Below are 19,017 nucleotides of genomic sequence, written 5' to 3' on the forward strand. Positions count from 1 at the left end.
CGTACGACAGTGGTTTGAAGAGTATTACGGTGAACTCATGTTGATGTCTCAATGACCAAATTCACCTGATATTTGAAGGGCTTATTTCAATAGTGGTACAAGTCAATTTTTGTTCATATTGAGATACAGAGTCCTAAAGTTAAATGAGCGCTGAAAAATCTGCAGCTGTGATACCTGAAATATTCAAGCATATCGCTTCTTGCTAGAGATGAACCTTTCTTTCTGTTTGTTTGGATCATTAATTTCAGAAGCACTATAGGCAGAAAAGTGGAGATAATGGACTTGTACCACTATTGAAATAAGCCCTTCATTTATCCTATGGAACCCATCTGGCTTGCTACTGGGAGCCATCAAAGTCTACACAAATTAGCGACCCGTTACTTAAGTGAATTACATTACCTGTGCATAGATATCTAATGCCACATACCTCCACAAACCTACCAACAAACTGGAAGATACATCATATGCAGAATCAGTGATGTATTTTGTCCCAAAGAAGGACAAACAAGCTGTTAAGCAGGTGGTCATAATTTTTTGGTTCATCACTGTAATGTGCTCTGCACATGTGATTTTATTCCCTCTCCATGACACTATGAACTAAAGCATGCCAATTTCTTCTGTCCTGAATTTTCTCCTGTAGACTTTACAGGTTTGAATCCATGATTTCTGTGATGCCATCCATCCACCTGATCCTTTGCTGCTGTCTTCTCCCTTTTCCAGTGAATCATGTCTACTCATAATGCTCCTAATACACATCAGGTTTTGTTTCAGTATAAGATCTTCCACAGAGGAATCTGTTTTATTTGCTATAATACTAATGTATTCATTATCTCTGTGTTCCATGGAACTTTAAGGAGTTTCCTCCAGCACCACAATTCAAAGGTGTCTACTCTATGCCATTCATTTTCTCTTGTGGCCCTGTCTCACATCTTTGCATCACAACTGGAAAGACAATAGCCCTTACTGTATCGATCCCAGTTGTTAAAGTTATGTCTCTACTTCTCAAACACTGTAAGGTTGGAGTTGTCTTTCTACCCAGTAACAAGTATCTCTCAATTTCGTGACCACAGTCACCAGCAGCAAAAATCTGGCAGCCGAGACAATTGAACATAGAAATCACATTCATTGTTTCTCTTCCTATATGCCAAGAAGAGGCAGATGTAGTTGCCATAATTTTAATTTTCTTGACATACAGCACTAGACCTCAGCACTTTCTTCTTTCACTTTTAGTAATAGAATCTTTAACTCCTCTTCACTTTTTACCATCATTATGGAATCATCTCCATATCTAGGGTTACTTATATTTGTCCTAGCTATATTAATTCTGGTTTCTTCTTCAGGTAACCAGGCATTCCTCATAATGTGCTCTGCATATATACTGAATAAATAATGACAGTATGCAGCCTTGCTGCACTCCTTTCTGAATCTTGACCCATTTAGTTACTCCACATATGGTTCTCACCATGGCTTCTTGGTCAGATGTAGATTTTTTGTGAGGTCAATGAGGTGATCTGATATTCACATGTTTTTGAGTGCTTTCCATGATTTATTATGGTCAACACAGTCAAAGGCTTTAGCATAATGAATAAAGCAGAAATATATATCTTTCCAGAATCTCTTGCCTTTTCCATAATCCATTGAATGTTGGTAATTAATTTGATCTCTAGTCCCTCTTCCTTTATTAAATCCAACTAGTTCTTCTCATAACTCTCAGTCTGCATACTGAAGAAGTCTATTTTGTAAGTTTTTGAGTATGATTTTGTTGGATGTGAAATAAGTGTCATTGTTTAGAGATTTGAACATTCCATTATCCCTCTTTTATTTTTATTGATATTAATCTTATAACCTCTTTTCAAAATACTATTCATTCCACCTAATTGGTCTTTTCATCCCTGACAGAATTACAATGTCACTGGAAATCCTCAAAAAAATTGATTTCTTCTCTGTGAACTTTAAATTCCTTTCCAATTTTTTTCTGGGTTTCCTTCACAACTGCCTCAGTGTACAAACTGAATACACTGAGGATGAGATGCAACATTATCTCACTGCCTTCCTAGTTAATGCTTATCTTTCATGTTCCTTGGCTCTTATAACTACAATCTGATTTCTGTACAAGTTGTAAATAGCCTTTCCTCTCCCTGTATTCCATCTCTGCCACCTTCAGAATTTCAAAGAGGTTGCTCCCTTAACATCCAAAAACTTTCTCTAAATCTACAAATGCTATACATACATGTTTGGCTTTTTTCAACATATCTTCAAAGATAAGTCTTAAGGTCAGTACTGCCTTATGTGTTTCAGTATCTCCCCAGAATTCAAATTGTTCCTCCCTGAGGTCAGCTTCTAACAGTTTTTCCATGTTCTGTACATAAATTGTGTCAATGATGACTCCAGGGGCCCTGTTTCAGCTTAGGGCTTTCAGAGATCAGTTAATTCTTTTCACAGTATTATATCTCCCATCTCATCTTCATCTACTTCCCCTGTGCTTTTTATATCATCATCTTCAAGTTCTTTTCCCTTGCATAGCCACTAGTAATGTATGTTTATATAGCTCTGGATTTCTTCTCATGCCATATACATTTTTGCCTGCTTTGTTTGCTATGTTTTTACATTTTCTCTTTTTTTCAGTTAAATGCTGCCTCTGAAACTTTTAATGACCTCTGATTCCTTCAGTTTATCCAGGTCCCATCTACTTAATTTGAAAACTTTGTGGAGTTTATTTAGTTTTAATCTGCAGTTTATAACTAGTGAATTATGGCCAGACCTCATGTCTGTCCTTGCAAATGTTTCTAGTTTAATATCTGGTTTTGAAATTTCTTTCTTACCTTGTCTGAAACCTTTTGGTGTCTCCAGCTCTCGTCCATATTAGTAACTTACGTGGTTCTTAGACCAAGTGTTAGTATTGATCAAATAATTTTCTGTGCAGTGTTCCACCAGATTATTTCCCTTTCATTCCTTTCCCCTCAATCCATATTCTCCTATTATTTTTCCTTCATTTCCTTTTTCTACTATCAAATTCCAGTCATCTATCTCAATTTTCATCCCCCTTGACAATTAGAATAGTTTTTATCTTTTGAGGCATTATTTTAATCACTCACACTCTACCAGATACTAGGACTTCTTCCTGTTTCATTCAAATATGGAGTGTGAGGAAAATGGTTGCTTAAATGCCTCTGAGCACCTATAATTAGACGAAACTTGTCTTCATGGTCCAGACATATCCCTAGATTCCTCACTCAAAGCTGGTTCCTGAAACTTTATAAGCAAGCTTTCATCGGGTAGTTTGTGCAGCATTAGCTGCCATACAGTTGGCCACACTTTCAAATATGTAGACCGCCAGTTACGTCACAGCATTTCCTTTGGCCACCACTGCAGCTTGAGGGTACTGCCATAGCGCTTATGCTGCTGCCACTGATTTGTGAGCACCCTCTCTCCGGAGCTCCAGCAGTAGCTCTATTTAAGCTCAGACATCGATGTACAGTGTCCATTTTGTGTGTTCATCATTTAATAACATTTACAGATTTTCATAGCGGTCAGGTTTCATCATCTATGGGATAGTCGCTGTATTGAAGACTGACTGATCTATGGGATAGTCACTGTATTGAAGACTGACTGATAAACCTTTGATCCATATATGTTTCAACATTCAGATCTATTGTTAGCAACTGATGCTGCAACTACAGCAAACAAAGTTATTTATTACTTTCACTATTAGATATTAGACATGAAATAAATTATTACCTGAATTCTCTATTCACAAGCCACATCTGTTCCTTTCTCCTGTATCCATTAAAGAAGCATAGAGAATGCAAAGGAAGTTACAACATTTTGCCTCTACCTGTAAGTGTGAGTGCCTGTTCAGTTTTTCCAACATTTCCATGATGTTCTCCCATGACCACACATGCTGCCCTCCTTTGTATATGTCCAGTATCCCTTGATAGTCCTGTTTGGTACACATAGACACACTTGAGCAATATTCTAGAGTGGATCATACAAGTTCTTTGTAAGCAGTCTTCTTTGTAGACTGACAGCATTTTTGTAATAGCCTGCCAATGAACAGGTGTCTGTCACTTACTTTACGACTGAGCCTATGTGATCGTTCCATTTCATATCCCTCCAGTTTGTTACACCCAGATATTTACATGAGTTGACTGATTCCAATAGTGACTTATTGACACTGTAGTCACAGGATACTAATTTTTTAATTTTGAGAGGTGCACAATTTTACATTTCTGAAATTTGTAGCTAGTTGTCAGTGTTTGTACCACTTTGAAATTGTTTGTAGCTATTGGCCAATGAAAAATTCTCAAGGGCAAATGCTTCCACTACAGGAAACAATAAAGGAAAGTTGGTTCTTGACATGTCAGTATTGTTAAATTTGAGATTGAGCCTGACGGTGAGTCATTTTAAGAAGAGTGAGATTTCTGTAAAAGACTAGTTTTTGAAGATAGGTTAATGGCACTTTTCGGTATCCAGAGAGCATGTTTGGATCTACTGTATTTTATTACCAGACATTAAGGAATTTTCTGAGTTAAGCGTAAGTTCTTGGTGCAAAGATGGGATGATGACTGTGGAGAGGAGGGGCAGGAGATGGGGGACAAAGGAAAGGGAGGGGGGGGGGAGAGGTAGATGAGTTCTCTGGTGGATAGTGGCACTCCCAGGCAGACTAAGTCAGTCTTCTTCGATTATGTTAAGAAGGTTGTGGAGGACAAGGTTCCCAGTCTCGTACATGCATTTTATGGAATTATTATAAACAATAACTTAATCTCCTCCTTGAATTGTGTGGCTCTTACCATGATGAATATACATTTCACCACCTGTTGCTGAGAACTACTGTCTCCCCCTCTTATGCTGAAATATGTTCCTCCTCTTGTCACATATCTGCCTACCCAGACAACTGCTCATACACAAACGCCACAGTGTTGCCACAGCACAGTCTGCTTATGGACATCCACCAGTCTATCCCTGTGCGTGTGTGTGTGTTGAGGGGAGGGGGGGCATGTCTACCATTAATTGTACCTTTTGCTTATGTGTCATCATTTACCTGCTTTTGAGTCCTGGCCTTTCCTAGTAATTTTTTAATTTTTTTTTTTCACCTTAGAATTTCCATTATCCTAATTTGTGATACCTTCACCCACTTGTAATCTGTATTCTATTCAAGAACAGAGAAATGAGGAAAACCAGTATGTTTAATTTCTAAAAAAGTTGTAAGAATATTTCGTAATGATAGTGACTGAATATCACACCACAACTGTTTCAATGGCAGTGGCAATTCTATACTGACATATCAATGTATCTGGCATTTAATAGTACATGTGGCTGCTAAAAAAAATACAGTATCAGATCAAATGTGGTACAGATATGAATGAGTGAAAGTATAAAAGCATTTTAACCACAGACATCACATTCTTCTGGGGAGTTTGAGAGGGACATCATAGTTTGGTGCAAAGGTCTTCTACAAAATTTGGGATACAAATAATGTAAGCTTTTGAAGAAAATGAAAAGAACTCTGATAAACAGGGAAAGAGAGGAGAAAGTGGAAAAGCATTTCAGTGATTTGTGTGCAGCCATTTATATGCCAAATGAGTGGATGAACTTGATTCTACTTCGTTGCAATAACAGACAACAGTTGCAGCACATAATGATGAATTCTACTACCTCTCAAAAATTTTACTTTCTTGAATACAGGCATTTCCTTAACTTTGATAACCATTTGTATGTTGAGGACTTTTTAACTCCATAAATGGATAACTGCCATCCCTCTCTATCTTATGTGTGTTTAATATAGAATGATGGATCAAATGGTGTAGAAAGTTGATGAAGACTGACACCCAGAATCGTAGACATATTAAAATAAAGTATTGAAATTAATATGAGTTACACTGCAGATCACAGTTAAGATACAGGATCACTATGGATAACTGGCTGGCAATTTGTGTCAGTATATAGCATAAAACTCTTGTATATTGTAAAAATCACCCTCATATTTTAAATACCATTACTTGAATGATAGTAGTGTGTTACTGTTGTGGATAGTGTGGGGTAAGTATATCCTGTACTTTCAAATGTAATGCTCTTGTGATGACATATGCAAAGCTTTTAGTTTTGTACTAGTCACAAGGCATGTTGAAAAGATAAAGAGATACATTTGTGTGTACGACTTGAATGCTATGTATAAATTTTTAGGAATACACAAAGAAAGGCTGAAGAGATTAAACAGAGAGCATTCCTTAGTGTCTGGAGATATATATATGGCTCTGAGTACTATGGGACTTAACAGCTATGGTCATCAGTCCCCTAGAACTTAGAACTACTTAAACCTAACTAACCTAAGGACAGCACACAACACCCAGCCATCACGAGGCAGAGGAAATCTCTGACCCCGCCGGGAATCGAACCCGGGAACCCGGGCGTGGGAAGCGAGAACGCTACCGCACGACCACGAGATGCGGGCCTGTCTGGAGATAGTTTTCAGAGAAAACCTCAATGTGAGGGACTGCAATTCTGCTTTGCTGTCAGTTTCGTTGATTCAAATAATTACTCAGATTCTCTCACCTGATTGTGACGTCTTCTTGGTGGGGACCTTTTATTCCACAATGCTTCCAACTGATCAAAATGCTGAGATTGGGCAAGCGCTGCCTGCTCAGGTCCCACACACTAAAAAAGTACAAAGAAGACTTCCTGTACAATTCTTAATGTTATGTGTACTGTTAGTCACAAGTAATCATCTTACATTTTTACTATATGTACACATCAATGTTTTCAGATGTTGCTTATGCACTTTCAACTCAAAAACATAGAATAACTAAGTACAATGCATTCTCAACTCAAAAACAGAGAATAACCAATAAGCAGGCAGTTTGAACATGGGTAGAAAAGAATATGCAGCAGGGTAGTGATCTTTTTTAAGTCTATTGAAATTCAGTAAAAATACAGTAGTTCATATGGAGACTTGATTATACAGTTTTATTAAAATATACTCAGCTCATTACTTATCACATATACTATAAACAATATAACATTTTCCATTCCTAATTTCATGGTAGAAATGATATTGTAATTTAATATAAATAATTGACAATTATACAAAATGTGATGGCTTCTGTAATACGAGTACATTAAAAGGCACAATTGAGACAGATGCCAAGTTCACATGTAAAATGAAAAAGTGCAACCCATATTCAGGTTTGTCTCTGCCATATTAAATTGACAGAGTATACATTCTGCATAAGACTTCCGACTGATGAGACGTGAACCATTTTCGTCACTTTTGATCAATATTTTGAAATGTTGCCCAATACCTCCCATTATATTCTTGAATTCACTCTACAATCAACAAGTCGTTGAGGATGCCGTTTTTGGCTCCACCAATAAGTACTTAATAGAGATACAAAACAATTAGAAACTATCATATAACCAATATGTTACTAATGTGACAATACAAACACAAAACTGTGCTGATTTTGATTAATCTGAAATCAAACCATTCATGTTTGAACTGATCATTCTAATAACTTGTAAATCTATGAAAAATTTTAAAAGAGTTTGCATATTCCCCTGGTGTCATCATGAAATCCTTCAGGCTGTTCCCTGTTTATTTCTCCTTTTAGCAAACCATTTTAAAATGCTGAGTTCATATCAAATTGTGCTTACCCTTAACATAATGCAATACTGAATACAGTTCCGATTGTGTCATATCCTGTGACTGGGCTCTATGTTTCATTACGGTTAATTCCTTCAAGATGACTGTAGTCCCGAACAACTAGTGGAGCTCTGTGATGATCATTTATCAAGTTGGCATCTCGTCCGGGGGAAATAGTTTTTGCTAATTCTATTGAAGTTTGTGTCAATGGTGAAATTTCTTTTTTTTTTTTTTTATATATAATTGATTTCCATTAACTGCAGTCTGCTGGCCAGATTTCTTCAGATTATTTTATTGGCTAATCTATTTATGGTACCACATATTTAAATAAATTCCAGGTTTTCAAATTTTGAAATGAAAGCTCTTCTATTCATAACCCTGTCTGTCTCACATATTACTTCCACTAAATAAATTGCTGGTTGACATTTACCATGTTCATTTTTTTAACACGTCCCTACTTAGGGCATCAACCACAAAACAGTTTTTACTTGATAATGGCTTACTTCACTACTGTAGGAACGCTGTTAGGGTTTTCTCAGCAATTCTGATTCACTCACAATGTGTTTGTTCTGAATAATTTATCGCAAAGATTTTGTTCATCAGAATTTTAAGCAACTGTTTGATGTTCTCATGAAACTGTTTTGGAACATATACAATACATTTGGTCCTAAAAATAAGTGACTGTTCAGATGAGCATTCTTCCAGGTTGGCAACTGATACAGAGTATCAATGCTGATCGCCATATGTTGACAGAGAAATAATAATGTTGTCCTATTTCATCTCTTTTCCACCCTATGATTTTGTATGGTGCATTATAATGTTCTGGGTAAATGCTACAAAAGTGGAAAATGTTTTTAAATTAAAAACACCAAGCTGTGGGGCTGATATGTAGTGTTACAAATTGGGACATCCTTTAGGCACCTATTCAGCATCCTTCGAATACTGACACAACTCAGTAAATTTATTCGCTGATGACATCTGTAATCAACAACCAAATGCTTTTCCTTGATGTAGTACAAAGAGGAGTTATCTAGTCCGGTATAAGATTTTTAAAGTAAGCTCCCACTGAATGTAAAAAAAGGATTTGGCAATTGTCATGTATTCAAGAGGAAATTGAAACAATTACTCATAAACCATGTTGTATATAATTTAAATGTATTGCTAGAGCTACAAGTTTTGTATACACTGAAGTGCAAAAGAAAGTGGTATAGGCCTGTGTATTCAAATACAGGCAGAATACAGCACTGTGGGTGGCAACACCTGTATAAGACAAGTGTCTGGCGCAGTTATTGGATCAGTTACTGCTCCTGCAATGGCAGGTTATCAAGGATTAAGTGAGTCTGAACATGGTGCTAAAGACAATGCATGAGCAATGTGACACAGCATCTCCGAGGTAGTGATTTTGGAATTTTCCTGTAAGACCATTTCACAAGTGTACTGTGAATATCAAGAATACAGTAAAACATCAAATCACTGTGGCTGGAAGAAGATCCTGCAAGAACGGGACCAATGGTGACTGATGAGAATCATTCAATGTGACAGAAGTGCAACCTTCTATAAATTGCTGCAGATTTCAATGCTGAGCTATCAACAAGTGTCTGCGTGTGAACCATTCAATGAAACATCAATGATATGGGGTTTAGGAGCTGAAGGCCACTCGTGTACCCTTGATGAACACACGACAAAAGCTGTACGCCTTGCCCGGGCCCATCAACACTGACGTTGGTCTGTTGATGGCTGGAAACATGTACGCTAATCGGACGAGTCTTCAAATTGTATCGAGAGGATGTATGTGTATGGGTATGGAGACAACCTCATGAACCCATGGACCCTGCATGTCAGCAGGGGACGGTTCAGGCTGGTAAAGGCTCTGTAATGATGTGGGGTATGAGCAATTGGAGTGATATGGGACCCCTGATATGTCTAGATATGACTGTGACAGGTGACATGTTTGTCATCACCTGTATCCATTCATGTCCATTGTGCATTTCGTCGGACTTGGGCAATTCCAGCAGGACAATGCGACACCCCACATTTACAGAATTGCTACAGAGTGGCTCGAGGAACATTCTTCTGAGTAAAAACACTTCCGCTGGCCACCAAACTCCCCAGACCTGAACATACTTGAGCATATCTTGGATGCCTTGCAACGTGCTGTTCAGAAGAACCTCCACCCTCTTGTACTCTTATGGATTTATGGACAAACCTGCAGGATTTGTGGTGTCAATTCCCTCCCAGCACTACTTCAGTCATTAGTAGAATCCATGCCACATTGTGTTGTGGCACTTCTGTGTGCTCAAAGGGGCCCTACACAATATTAGTAAGGTGTATCATTTTCTTTGGCTCTTCAGTATATATTATAAATCTGGGATGCCCACCATTAATCTTATGACGACCTGCCCCTCTCCGTTTGTCCTTGTAAATTTGTTTTTTAATCATATTTCATTCCCTCCTGGAAAAGAGAGAAAGCAGGCTCTTGCAGACCTAAATCTTAGTTCTTTTGGGACTTCATTGTTGTAAATATATTTGTTAAATAAAGTGAGTATTTGCATAACAAATGATATGAACTGATTATGTATATCGTCTCAGGTTCTATACAAAGCTAAAACAAGACTGGAAAGTGCCATGATGTTCCTTTCCCCTGACACAAGAACTACAAAATTTATTGAATGTGATGTTAATTATATTCTCCTTCAGGAATTGACAGATGTTGACCCATTTAATTGACTAATGTGAGATTAGCCTTAATGAGGTAAGATTTCCGAGGTTGGTTCATTTGAATTAACATTCTGAAAAACTGTCCAAGCCTTACACTTGTAGTCTTACTGATACAACTTTTGATCACAATGATGTAACTGATGAGCGCATGCCACCAACGTCTTTAGTACTCATCCTAAAATCTGATTAGGTGCATGCATGTGGATAAAATGACTAAAAGATTAAAAAACTTGTACTAGGGAGAAAAATCCTAAATATTCTGATATGTAAGCATACCCAAGCAACAAACACACACACACACACACACAGAGAGAGAGAGAGAGAGAGAGAGAGAGAGAGAGAAATACTTGTCATATGTCACCAAATTGTATGCATATAAATTGATTAACATGTTCGTCAAATGCTAATGTAACTGACAACAAATTCCTTCTAGCATTGGGCAGGAATAACAGGCTTACCAAGTAACATGCACTGTCACAAAACATTTATTAAAGCTTTGACATTAGTTCTCTCTCTTCCATCAGTGTTCATTAAGGTACGATCACTTCAGTCAGTACTGGAAAGGAGTAAAATACTGAAAACTATTCACCTCATTAATGAATTGCACTTGTAAACCCCCCCCATGATTTGAAAATTATTACTGAGTTAGAATAAAAAAAAATCAATGGTAAATTCTGGGTTGCTGGATACATTGTCAGATCTGTGTGTGTTGTTTTTAAACCTTTTCCTTTAATTTGCATTTGGATAGTTTATCTTCATAAGTCATTTCTTACCGCAGCTGTAGGACTTAAACACACAACTTCAGGTTTTTCTAAGTTGTCAGATTTTTACTCTGTTTTCCATTATGTTCATTATCCTCTGTTTACCATCATGTTTATTGTGATCACCTATAACTTCTTGAAACTACTAATACACAGAGCTTTCCATCAGACGTTATGAAAGTCATGAGGCTCACATTAACAATAAAATTCTGGCACAGTTCTTAAGACAGTATCCTGAGCTCCAAAACCAGTGACTCTGTTGGAAGCATGTTCTGTGTACCATGTTTACAGAAGTCTGGGCCATTCAAATAACCAGTGGAGGCAAGTATCATGATTGCAGAACTTGTTGCAATACTAGAAGCACAACATTTCTGATTGCTGATTGCAGCATCTTTGTATTTCCTACTCACTGACTCTCTACCTGCTTGAACAGTACTTAAAAATTTTAGCACAGATGTTACTAGAAACCCAAATGTATGCAAGATTATCGAAGTGTTGGAATTGATGCATGGAGAAAGTCATTCCATAAATTTTGGTTGGGCGATATCACAATGTGGGTTCACTGGCAATGAGGCTGTGAACTACTCAGCCAAAGAAACTGCTGTGACAGGGCATACCATCTGCACTGCAACCCCATGTAAGAATTACCAATGTGTCATACACACCTGCATGACAGAAGACTGGCAAGAGGCATGGGCGACCACAACAAAACACAAACACGAGGAATACGCAACAGTTTGGCCATAAGTCTCATATTAGACAAAATCTCGCACAAATTAAGTGCCTATGCTTCTCTGATTTAACCACAGAAGTTTCCATAAACATCTTCACTGGCTGTATATTGTAGAGACAGCTTTCTTCTCTTGTAGAGAAGAAGAAGGTGCAGATCACCTTTTCTTCATGTGCCCCATACAACATAGAAGTATTACAATCTTTTTATATGAACTTGTGAATCTGGCTCATCAGTTGCCAACCTGTGCGATGCCTTTCTTAGCAACACAGGATTATAGACTTTTCCACTTGACATAGGATTCACTGTTGCCACAGGTATGTGCAGGTGACACCACTGACAATGGACTGCACAAAAGTGTCCTACGACACCTGATTTTACAATGATTATACAGTATTGGTGTACCTGTAATTATGAATATTCTATCAACAATGTGCATGCAAATAAATAAATATTCTAATACTAATTTTCTATTGCTACCCATATATTTTGTGTAGCTATGAAAGAATATGGAAAATAAGAGAAAGGCAACTAATGTTTGGTGCACACACACACACACCCAAGAGACAACAGTATTCACACTACCTTCTGAGCTCTTGCTCTTTCTCTTTTTCTAACAAAAGTACACACACTACCACACAAACACCCTAACACACACTAACAGTTGTGGCAAGACTATAGGTGTGTAACTATGAACTGGCTGTATAGTGTAAGCTAATGCCCAATAAATTCAGTTCAGATTGAATGAAAAAGGAACAATGATCCAACTAGCCAGGCTACCGTCCAAATCACATTTCTTCAGCTTCAGGTAACATGCAGCAGCTTGTTCTGCAGTCGCACCACGTTCCACTGGCTCCTACTCTACAATGCCATTTATGCAAACTTTGCCAGTGTCCTCTAAGCCTCATAGTGAATTATGAACCATAAAATTCTATCTATTCCAGTTATTGATAAATTGAAATTTCACAATTTCATGGCTGCTCCGCCAAAGACGGTTAAGCAAACTGTTCAGACGCACAATTCAACAAACACATGAAGATTGGTAAAAAGCAGGAATGACTATTCACAGATTGCAACCACAAAACAAGTCACTTAATGTACATAAAACCACATTCTGTATCCACATTAATGATTTATCATTGATTCATGTAGTGCTTCAATTAGTGTCTGAATGTTAACATGTTGCAACAAAATACACAAATACATATCAAGCTAGACTTACCATCATGCTCCCAACAACAGTAAGAAAGTGTATGCATGTTCATGGACTAATCAAAGATTTGTCAGATCAGAGTTTAAAGCCTTGCATTTACTATTGTTTACATAGACATGCTGGTTCAAATGGTTCTGAGCACTATGGGACTTAACTGCAGTGGTTATCAGTCCCCTAGAACTTAGAACTACTTAAACCTAACTAACCTAAGGACATCACACACATCCATGCCCGAGGCAGGATTCGAACCTGCGACCGTAGCGGTCAAGCGGTTCCAGACTAGCGCTTAGAACCTCTCGGCCACTCCGGCCAGCCATGCTGCTTCATTTAAAAGGATAAATAACTAATTAGCACTTACAAAAATTCACTAAGAAACTGTAACAAAACTTTTGCTCTAAAATATACCTGTTGTGAACCCATTGTAGAACCTTTGGTTGGTATTTTGGAAATTTCCTCCATACTGGCAGAGACAGAGAACCTCCTCTTCAGTCTTTCATCAACAGCTGCCATCATTATGGAAGAAGTCAAGTGTCCATATTTTTTCTGCCAGGTATATGTGTCTAGAGAGACCTCCTTTTTCAATAGTCTTCTCATTGGTCTCTTAGGCCCAGTGGGTCGCAAGTCTGCAGCAGACAACATATAATGTGAATGTAAATTTAGTAATACATTACAGAATCTGTTGCCAAGATATCCAACACTGAACTACAATTGCATGTGAAAATGAAAAGTGTATGGTAAAAACAATGAAATACTGTTATAATTTCTTCAACCAACTTCGTTCTGTTCATCATCTGACTGAGATACAGCCAACAAATTCATTCCACTGTGCACCACACTTTATTCTATAATCCAACTTCGATATTAACCTACTTCTTTAATGAAGTCACTGTTATCACATAACTGCTGGTTGTAATGTTTTCCACCTTCACATTTCAATAAGTTATTTAGCCCCTTGCTTCAGTTACCCAGTATTTCATGCTCTGGGTTTTAAAATGTTAATTTACCCCGTTTTTGGTTTGGTAGCTTCCTCCTCAATAGTCATCAACAAAGTAACTTGATTGAAAGAGGAAACAATTTTCCCTCTGATATATTATGTCATTGCCTTAGTCATGTTGTTCATTGTGTTGTGATCAGACTCTAGTCTTTTGGTGAGTTGACAGTGTAACAAAACATCATTTGGACCCTTTTCTGCAGCACAGAATCACTGGACATTGTGAAGCACTTCAGAAGGATTGAATGTGCCAAAAAACATGCTGATGGTGTCTGCAAGCCAATTGCCTGCAGAAACTCAGCAGTTGTTTTGTATGAAAGAGGTCTGAGAACATGCCTTCATCAAGGCAGTGTACACAGGTAGCTGATACAGTCAAAGGAATACCACAGAAAGAGATGAGTTTGATGGTGTGGGAAGACGTTATGTTAAATGGATGTATGGTTTTTGTGATCATTTGAGAAATACTATTGATGACCAGAGGTACAGAAATGAAGTGCTGCAGTTACATGTGCTATTTTACAAAGGAATAGATGGTCGTGGCTGCTCTTTATGGACATGAATATCCTATAAAGCAGGGCCAGCCATGGCATGCCAAACTTCAAGCATGTAGCATGTGTGGGTTGCATGTGGATCAGGGACCATTCTGTCACTCGGCTTTCCTCAGTTCTGGGAAGTACCCAGAACAGAACATTTCCTTTGGCAATGTGATGGGGCACTTTTCCGTTGGCATAACTCTCAGAGTTTGGCAAATTGTGGTGTCAGCACTCTTCACCCTTTGCTATTTGTTCGTGGTATGAAGTATGTTCACAGGTTCTGTTCCTGTTTGTATAAAAAGAGGCGGTCTACCAATCTTATGATCACAATCCTTTAAAAGTGAATGGGAATGATGGAAGTGAGGAACGAGAATTCACATAAGTGACATGTACTGCATATTTCATATGAAACAACATTACACTACAATGCAGAAAGATGTTAAAGGTTTAGTTGACAATGAAAGAACAAAAAATTACAACAATCAAAAGATAGATTCATTGTTCTGTTCATCGAGAAGAATTTTGTGCTAAATTCGTGGGCATGGAGCATGTAAAGAAATTGGTAGTATGACTAGTAAAATTCCTGCAGTTGCATGCCTTACTCCATTGTCAGTTACAGTAGTTTCCAATGGAACTGAACGAATTGTATGGAGACTTCATATATTGCTGCAAAGTATGTTGGTTAAGTCAAGGTGCATGCCTGGAACATTTTTTTGATTTAAAACTAACTAGAGTTGAATTTGTAGAGGAAAAAGGAGTGCAGAAATGAAAACTAGAACAACTTAAATGTATTGCAGGCTTCACATTTTATGCAGACTCAACTTCACACTGCCCACATTAAGACATTGGAAGATAATTTCTTCCTGATTTGTCAGGGATGAATTTAAAAAGGAAATCACATTCTACAAGGAACACATTTCGACAAAGATAGTCCAGTTCGCTAGGCTCACTGGCGTTGAAGAAAACACAAGGTTTGAAGAATTCATTGTGGCCTAGAAAGAATTACAAGGACAGTTTTGCCTTTTTCACAGATGACTTGCACTTACCTTGGGGCAACATATAGGCATTATTTCATCAAAATTGGAACACGGACAAGTACTGTAAATTTAAATTTCATCTAAGACAGTCTACTTGACTTTGTGGTTGGTGCTGTTAGTTTCATAGTACAGCAAAGAACCAGTAGATGGTGCTGTTACATGTTTTTTTACCTTGATGGCAGCAGATGTACTTTCAGAAGTTTAATTCAGTGGCAGAATTAAGTGCTACATCCTTATCTTTATGAATACAAACTAACACTGAATTTACTTGGTTAGGATATACAGATTTGCTGGTTTTGCCTTGCATATAAAAACGTAACGACATTGCTCTGCTTCTTTCAACAGGTTTTATTTATATTATTTGGTATGACAAACAGATTTATTAAGTTTGTTCTCTGATTCTGGTCCCTCCTTATCACATTTTGATTTCATTTGCTTTACAAATAAAAATACCTAGAAAATGGTCGAGTTTTTCTGAATACAGTGGAAGGTTGAAAGACTGAGGGCTACGCTGTCTCAAGATTCCAATGAAGGTTTAATTAATTATTTGTAAATTCCTTCTGAAAGCATGGTGTGACTTAGCTCTTATGGAAAGCATCATATCTAACTTCATTCCTGAGAACCCTTCACTCACAGAGGCTTAAAGTTACTTCTCTCCATTGTAACATCATAGATGCAGAAACTTTGATGGGAAGCAGGAAATGTGAGGGAGTTTTTATACGCTGAATCCTGTTTACTCCTAACAATTTATAATTTCTCTTCTAAACGTAAAATTCCTGGTGAGCTTATGATATGCATGGCCATAAAAAAAGCATAAGGCCAGGCACCATGTGCTGCAGACATGGACCTCAGCTCTACCTGGTTTCATGTGTTCGTGAAGCAAACAAGTGCTTCATTTGTGTCCCCATCTGTTCTGATTCAAATGCTTCACACAAAGAAGATTTATAAGACCAAAATAAATTCCATACATATGAAGTTTCAGGCAGAGCTCTAAATAAATACGCCACACAATGCTGGGTTTCTCAGCTCATTGTATAAAAAATGAACTTATTTAGTTTTTGCGTGAACATGGGAGTCATATAAATGGTAAGGTTTTCCCTAACCTTTCTTGTTCCACTGATATGATGGCCAAAGAGACGAAAGCGATGATAAGATAGTTTCATTCCTTCACTGCAGCAAACCTCCTCTGCAGACTGGAGACCCCTGCAGCTAATGTTGCAGTGTCTGTTGGCTTGGTCAACTTGCCTCCACTTTCTTAATTTTCTCTTATCTATTTGCTGTGTTCCCAAAGACACTCTTTGTAAAGATTTGCATGTACAGTTTAAATAAAGCTGCAGGTGCAACAATCGTGTAGACAAGCAGGACAGGACAGGGATAGAAATTTGATTATCTCCCATCATAGTGGATGAAAGATGCATTTGGATGTCCAGCCAGGTTAATGTAAATATTTTTGTAAATGTAAACACCAATAACATATTTAGGCTTTAGGCCTGTTCCAACTGGTCAACTGCTGCCTATAAGGCAGTACGATGAGTGATTTATGATCATGGGCTGTCTGACTGATAAGTTGCCAGTCCCTCAGGCCTTGTTGCCAGTAGGTGAATCCCAATGATGTGCTGCTGCTTTTTATTAAAGCAGCTCCTCATTTGGCATCATGAGGCTGAGTGGATCCTATTCCATATGTCCCTACCCCAGAAAAATGTGAGAAGGTACTAGGAATTGAAACCAGGTCCTTCTGCACCAAAGGCAGTAACGCTACAACTTGACCACTGAGATGGTTACTATTTCTGTACACAATATTTAAAAAAACTGACATAGCTGTCTGAGCTGGACTATGACATTATTGTTGGCAATGTGCCACTTCGTTTTCTTTCACAAATGGATTGCTTATGAACAACCAATAACAGCACTTGTTGACATTCTTATAAGCACAGCATTCTCTCATGTACAATAGGTAATTGCTCCACCCATGAATGTTGTTTGGTCATGTTAAAGTCGCTATTAGTACCACATTTACATCCCAGGCACTGGCCAGAGTGCTACTTTTGGTAACGTTTTACAAAATGTCATCTCCCTCAACATCCTCCAAATTAGATCAATGACATTCAGTGTCTTATTCCAACCATTACTTATTTATTTAGTTACATGTGCCATTGTTCACAGTTCAGACAGACATTATGGTGTGGAACATGTCAGTTGAACAAAATATTGCACAGATATTTATAAATAATGCTTATTTGGATATATGCTGGGCATGTACTTGCTTGTAAGAGATATTTGTCTTTATTCAGGAATTTCTACATGTGGGTGACAACCCCCATGCACATCACTTCTCAAACATTTTGGAAAGGGGCGTAAGGAGTGAGACTGGGCAGCAGTAATAGACTACTGTGGAGTTAACTTTTCATTGTCTTAATTGTGATATATTTTAATCTGTCAGAGAAAATACACTTAACTGAGGTTTCCTTCCCCACTGCTTAGAACAGTTAAGACAAAGTGCAAGGAACATCAATGACAAGGAACAAAGCAGTTCAGATATGCAACTTGCACTTTTAAAATTTTACTGGCCATCTGACATGTCAACCAGAAACAGGATGCCATAATTGACATCAGAAAACAAAGTCCGTATAAGAGAAGTGGAATGGTTGGCATAGTGAGTCAACTTTAGCTATAAATAGCTAAGTATTACTAATAATACCTCACTGTAATCCAAGACAATAGTATATCTAAGATCAACACTCAAGACATTCCATGAAAACAATTCATTCAAATATGCAACTGTACGAAGAATAATAGAATTCTTAATGTAACTGGACATCCAAGATGTGTACTACATCATCCCAATGAAAAACAAAGTGACTTCACAGTTGTCCCTCATAGCTTGCCTTTGCTCGTGGCTGTCATAGTTGCTTTGGTGATACTTAAGAATATTCTATATCTGAAATATATTATTCTCATTACCTTCAACCTCTTTCGCAGGCGCAACATAACTTGGCATCTTGACATAAGTAGCTGGGGTGTTATGCAGGCAAATGATGGGAAGCTGCCGGCTTTCCAGGAGGTGAACTGCAATTCTCGAGCAGTCTGTAGACATCTCCAAAGATAGGATCGGCACCTGGAGTTGCAGGCAGGAGAGGGGACGTCCACGCCTCGTGTCCCACACAATGATGCTCTTATCCTCAGAACCTTCAACAGAAAAATTATTGCTATGTGAAGGGGAAAAAACCACTGTCACCTACTGCATAAGATTTACTTGTGTGACTTCGAGCAAAAAAGCGCTGTACAGGAACGGCAAAAAAACTTGTTGTGTTCCCTGGTTTATTACAGCTTGCAAGGTAGAGATAAAAATTGAGTATATGAACAGACCTATAATGTACACAGCTGTAGAAGGAATG

The 19,017-nt window shown here is 37.9% G+C and overlaps 1 protein-coding gene across 1 annotated transcript in view; it reads right to left on the bottom strand.

Annotated features, from left to right (window-relative positions):
- The window catches only part of LOC124545526, a 632,143-nt gene that overhangs the window by 13,089 nt on the left and 600,037 nt on the right, over positions 1-19,017 (bottom strand). The window contains exons 22-24 of the mRNA XM_047124474.1: positions 18,584-18,808; positions 13,467-13,684; positions 6,553-6,654 (exon numbers count right to left, since the gene is read on the bottom strand). Coding sequence (XP_046980430.1) covers positions 6,553-6,654; positions 13,467-13,684; positions 18,584-18,808 — 545 coding nt within the window. The remainder of the gene's footprint in view (positions 1-6,552; positions 6,655-13,466; positions 13,685-18,583; positions 18,809-19,017) is intronic.

This window comes from Schistocerca americana, chromosome 8 (genome assembly GCF_021461395.2).
Source record: "Schistocerca americana isolate TAMUIC-IGC-003095 chromosome 8, iqSchAmer2.1, whole genome shotgun sequence".
NCBI lineage: Eukaryota > Metazoa > Arthropoda > Insecta > Orthoptera > Acrididae > Schistocerca > Schistocerca americana.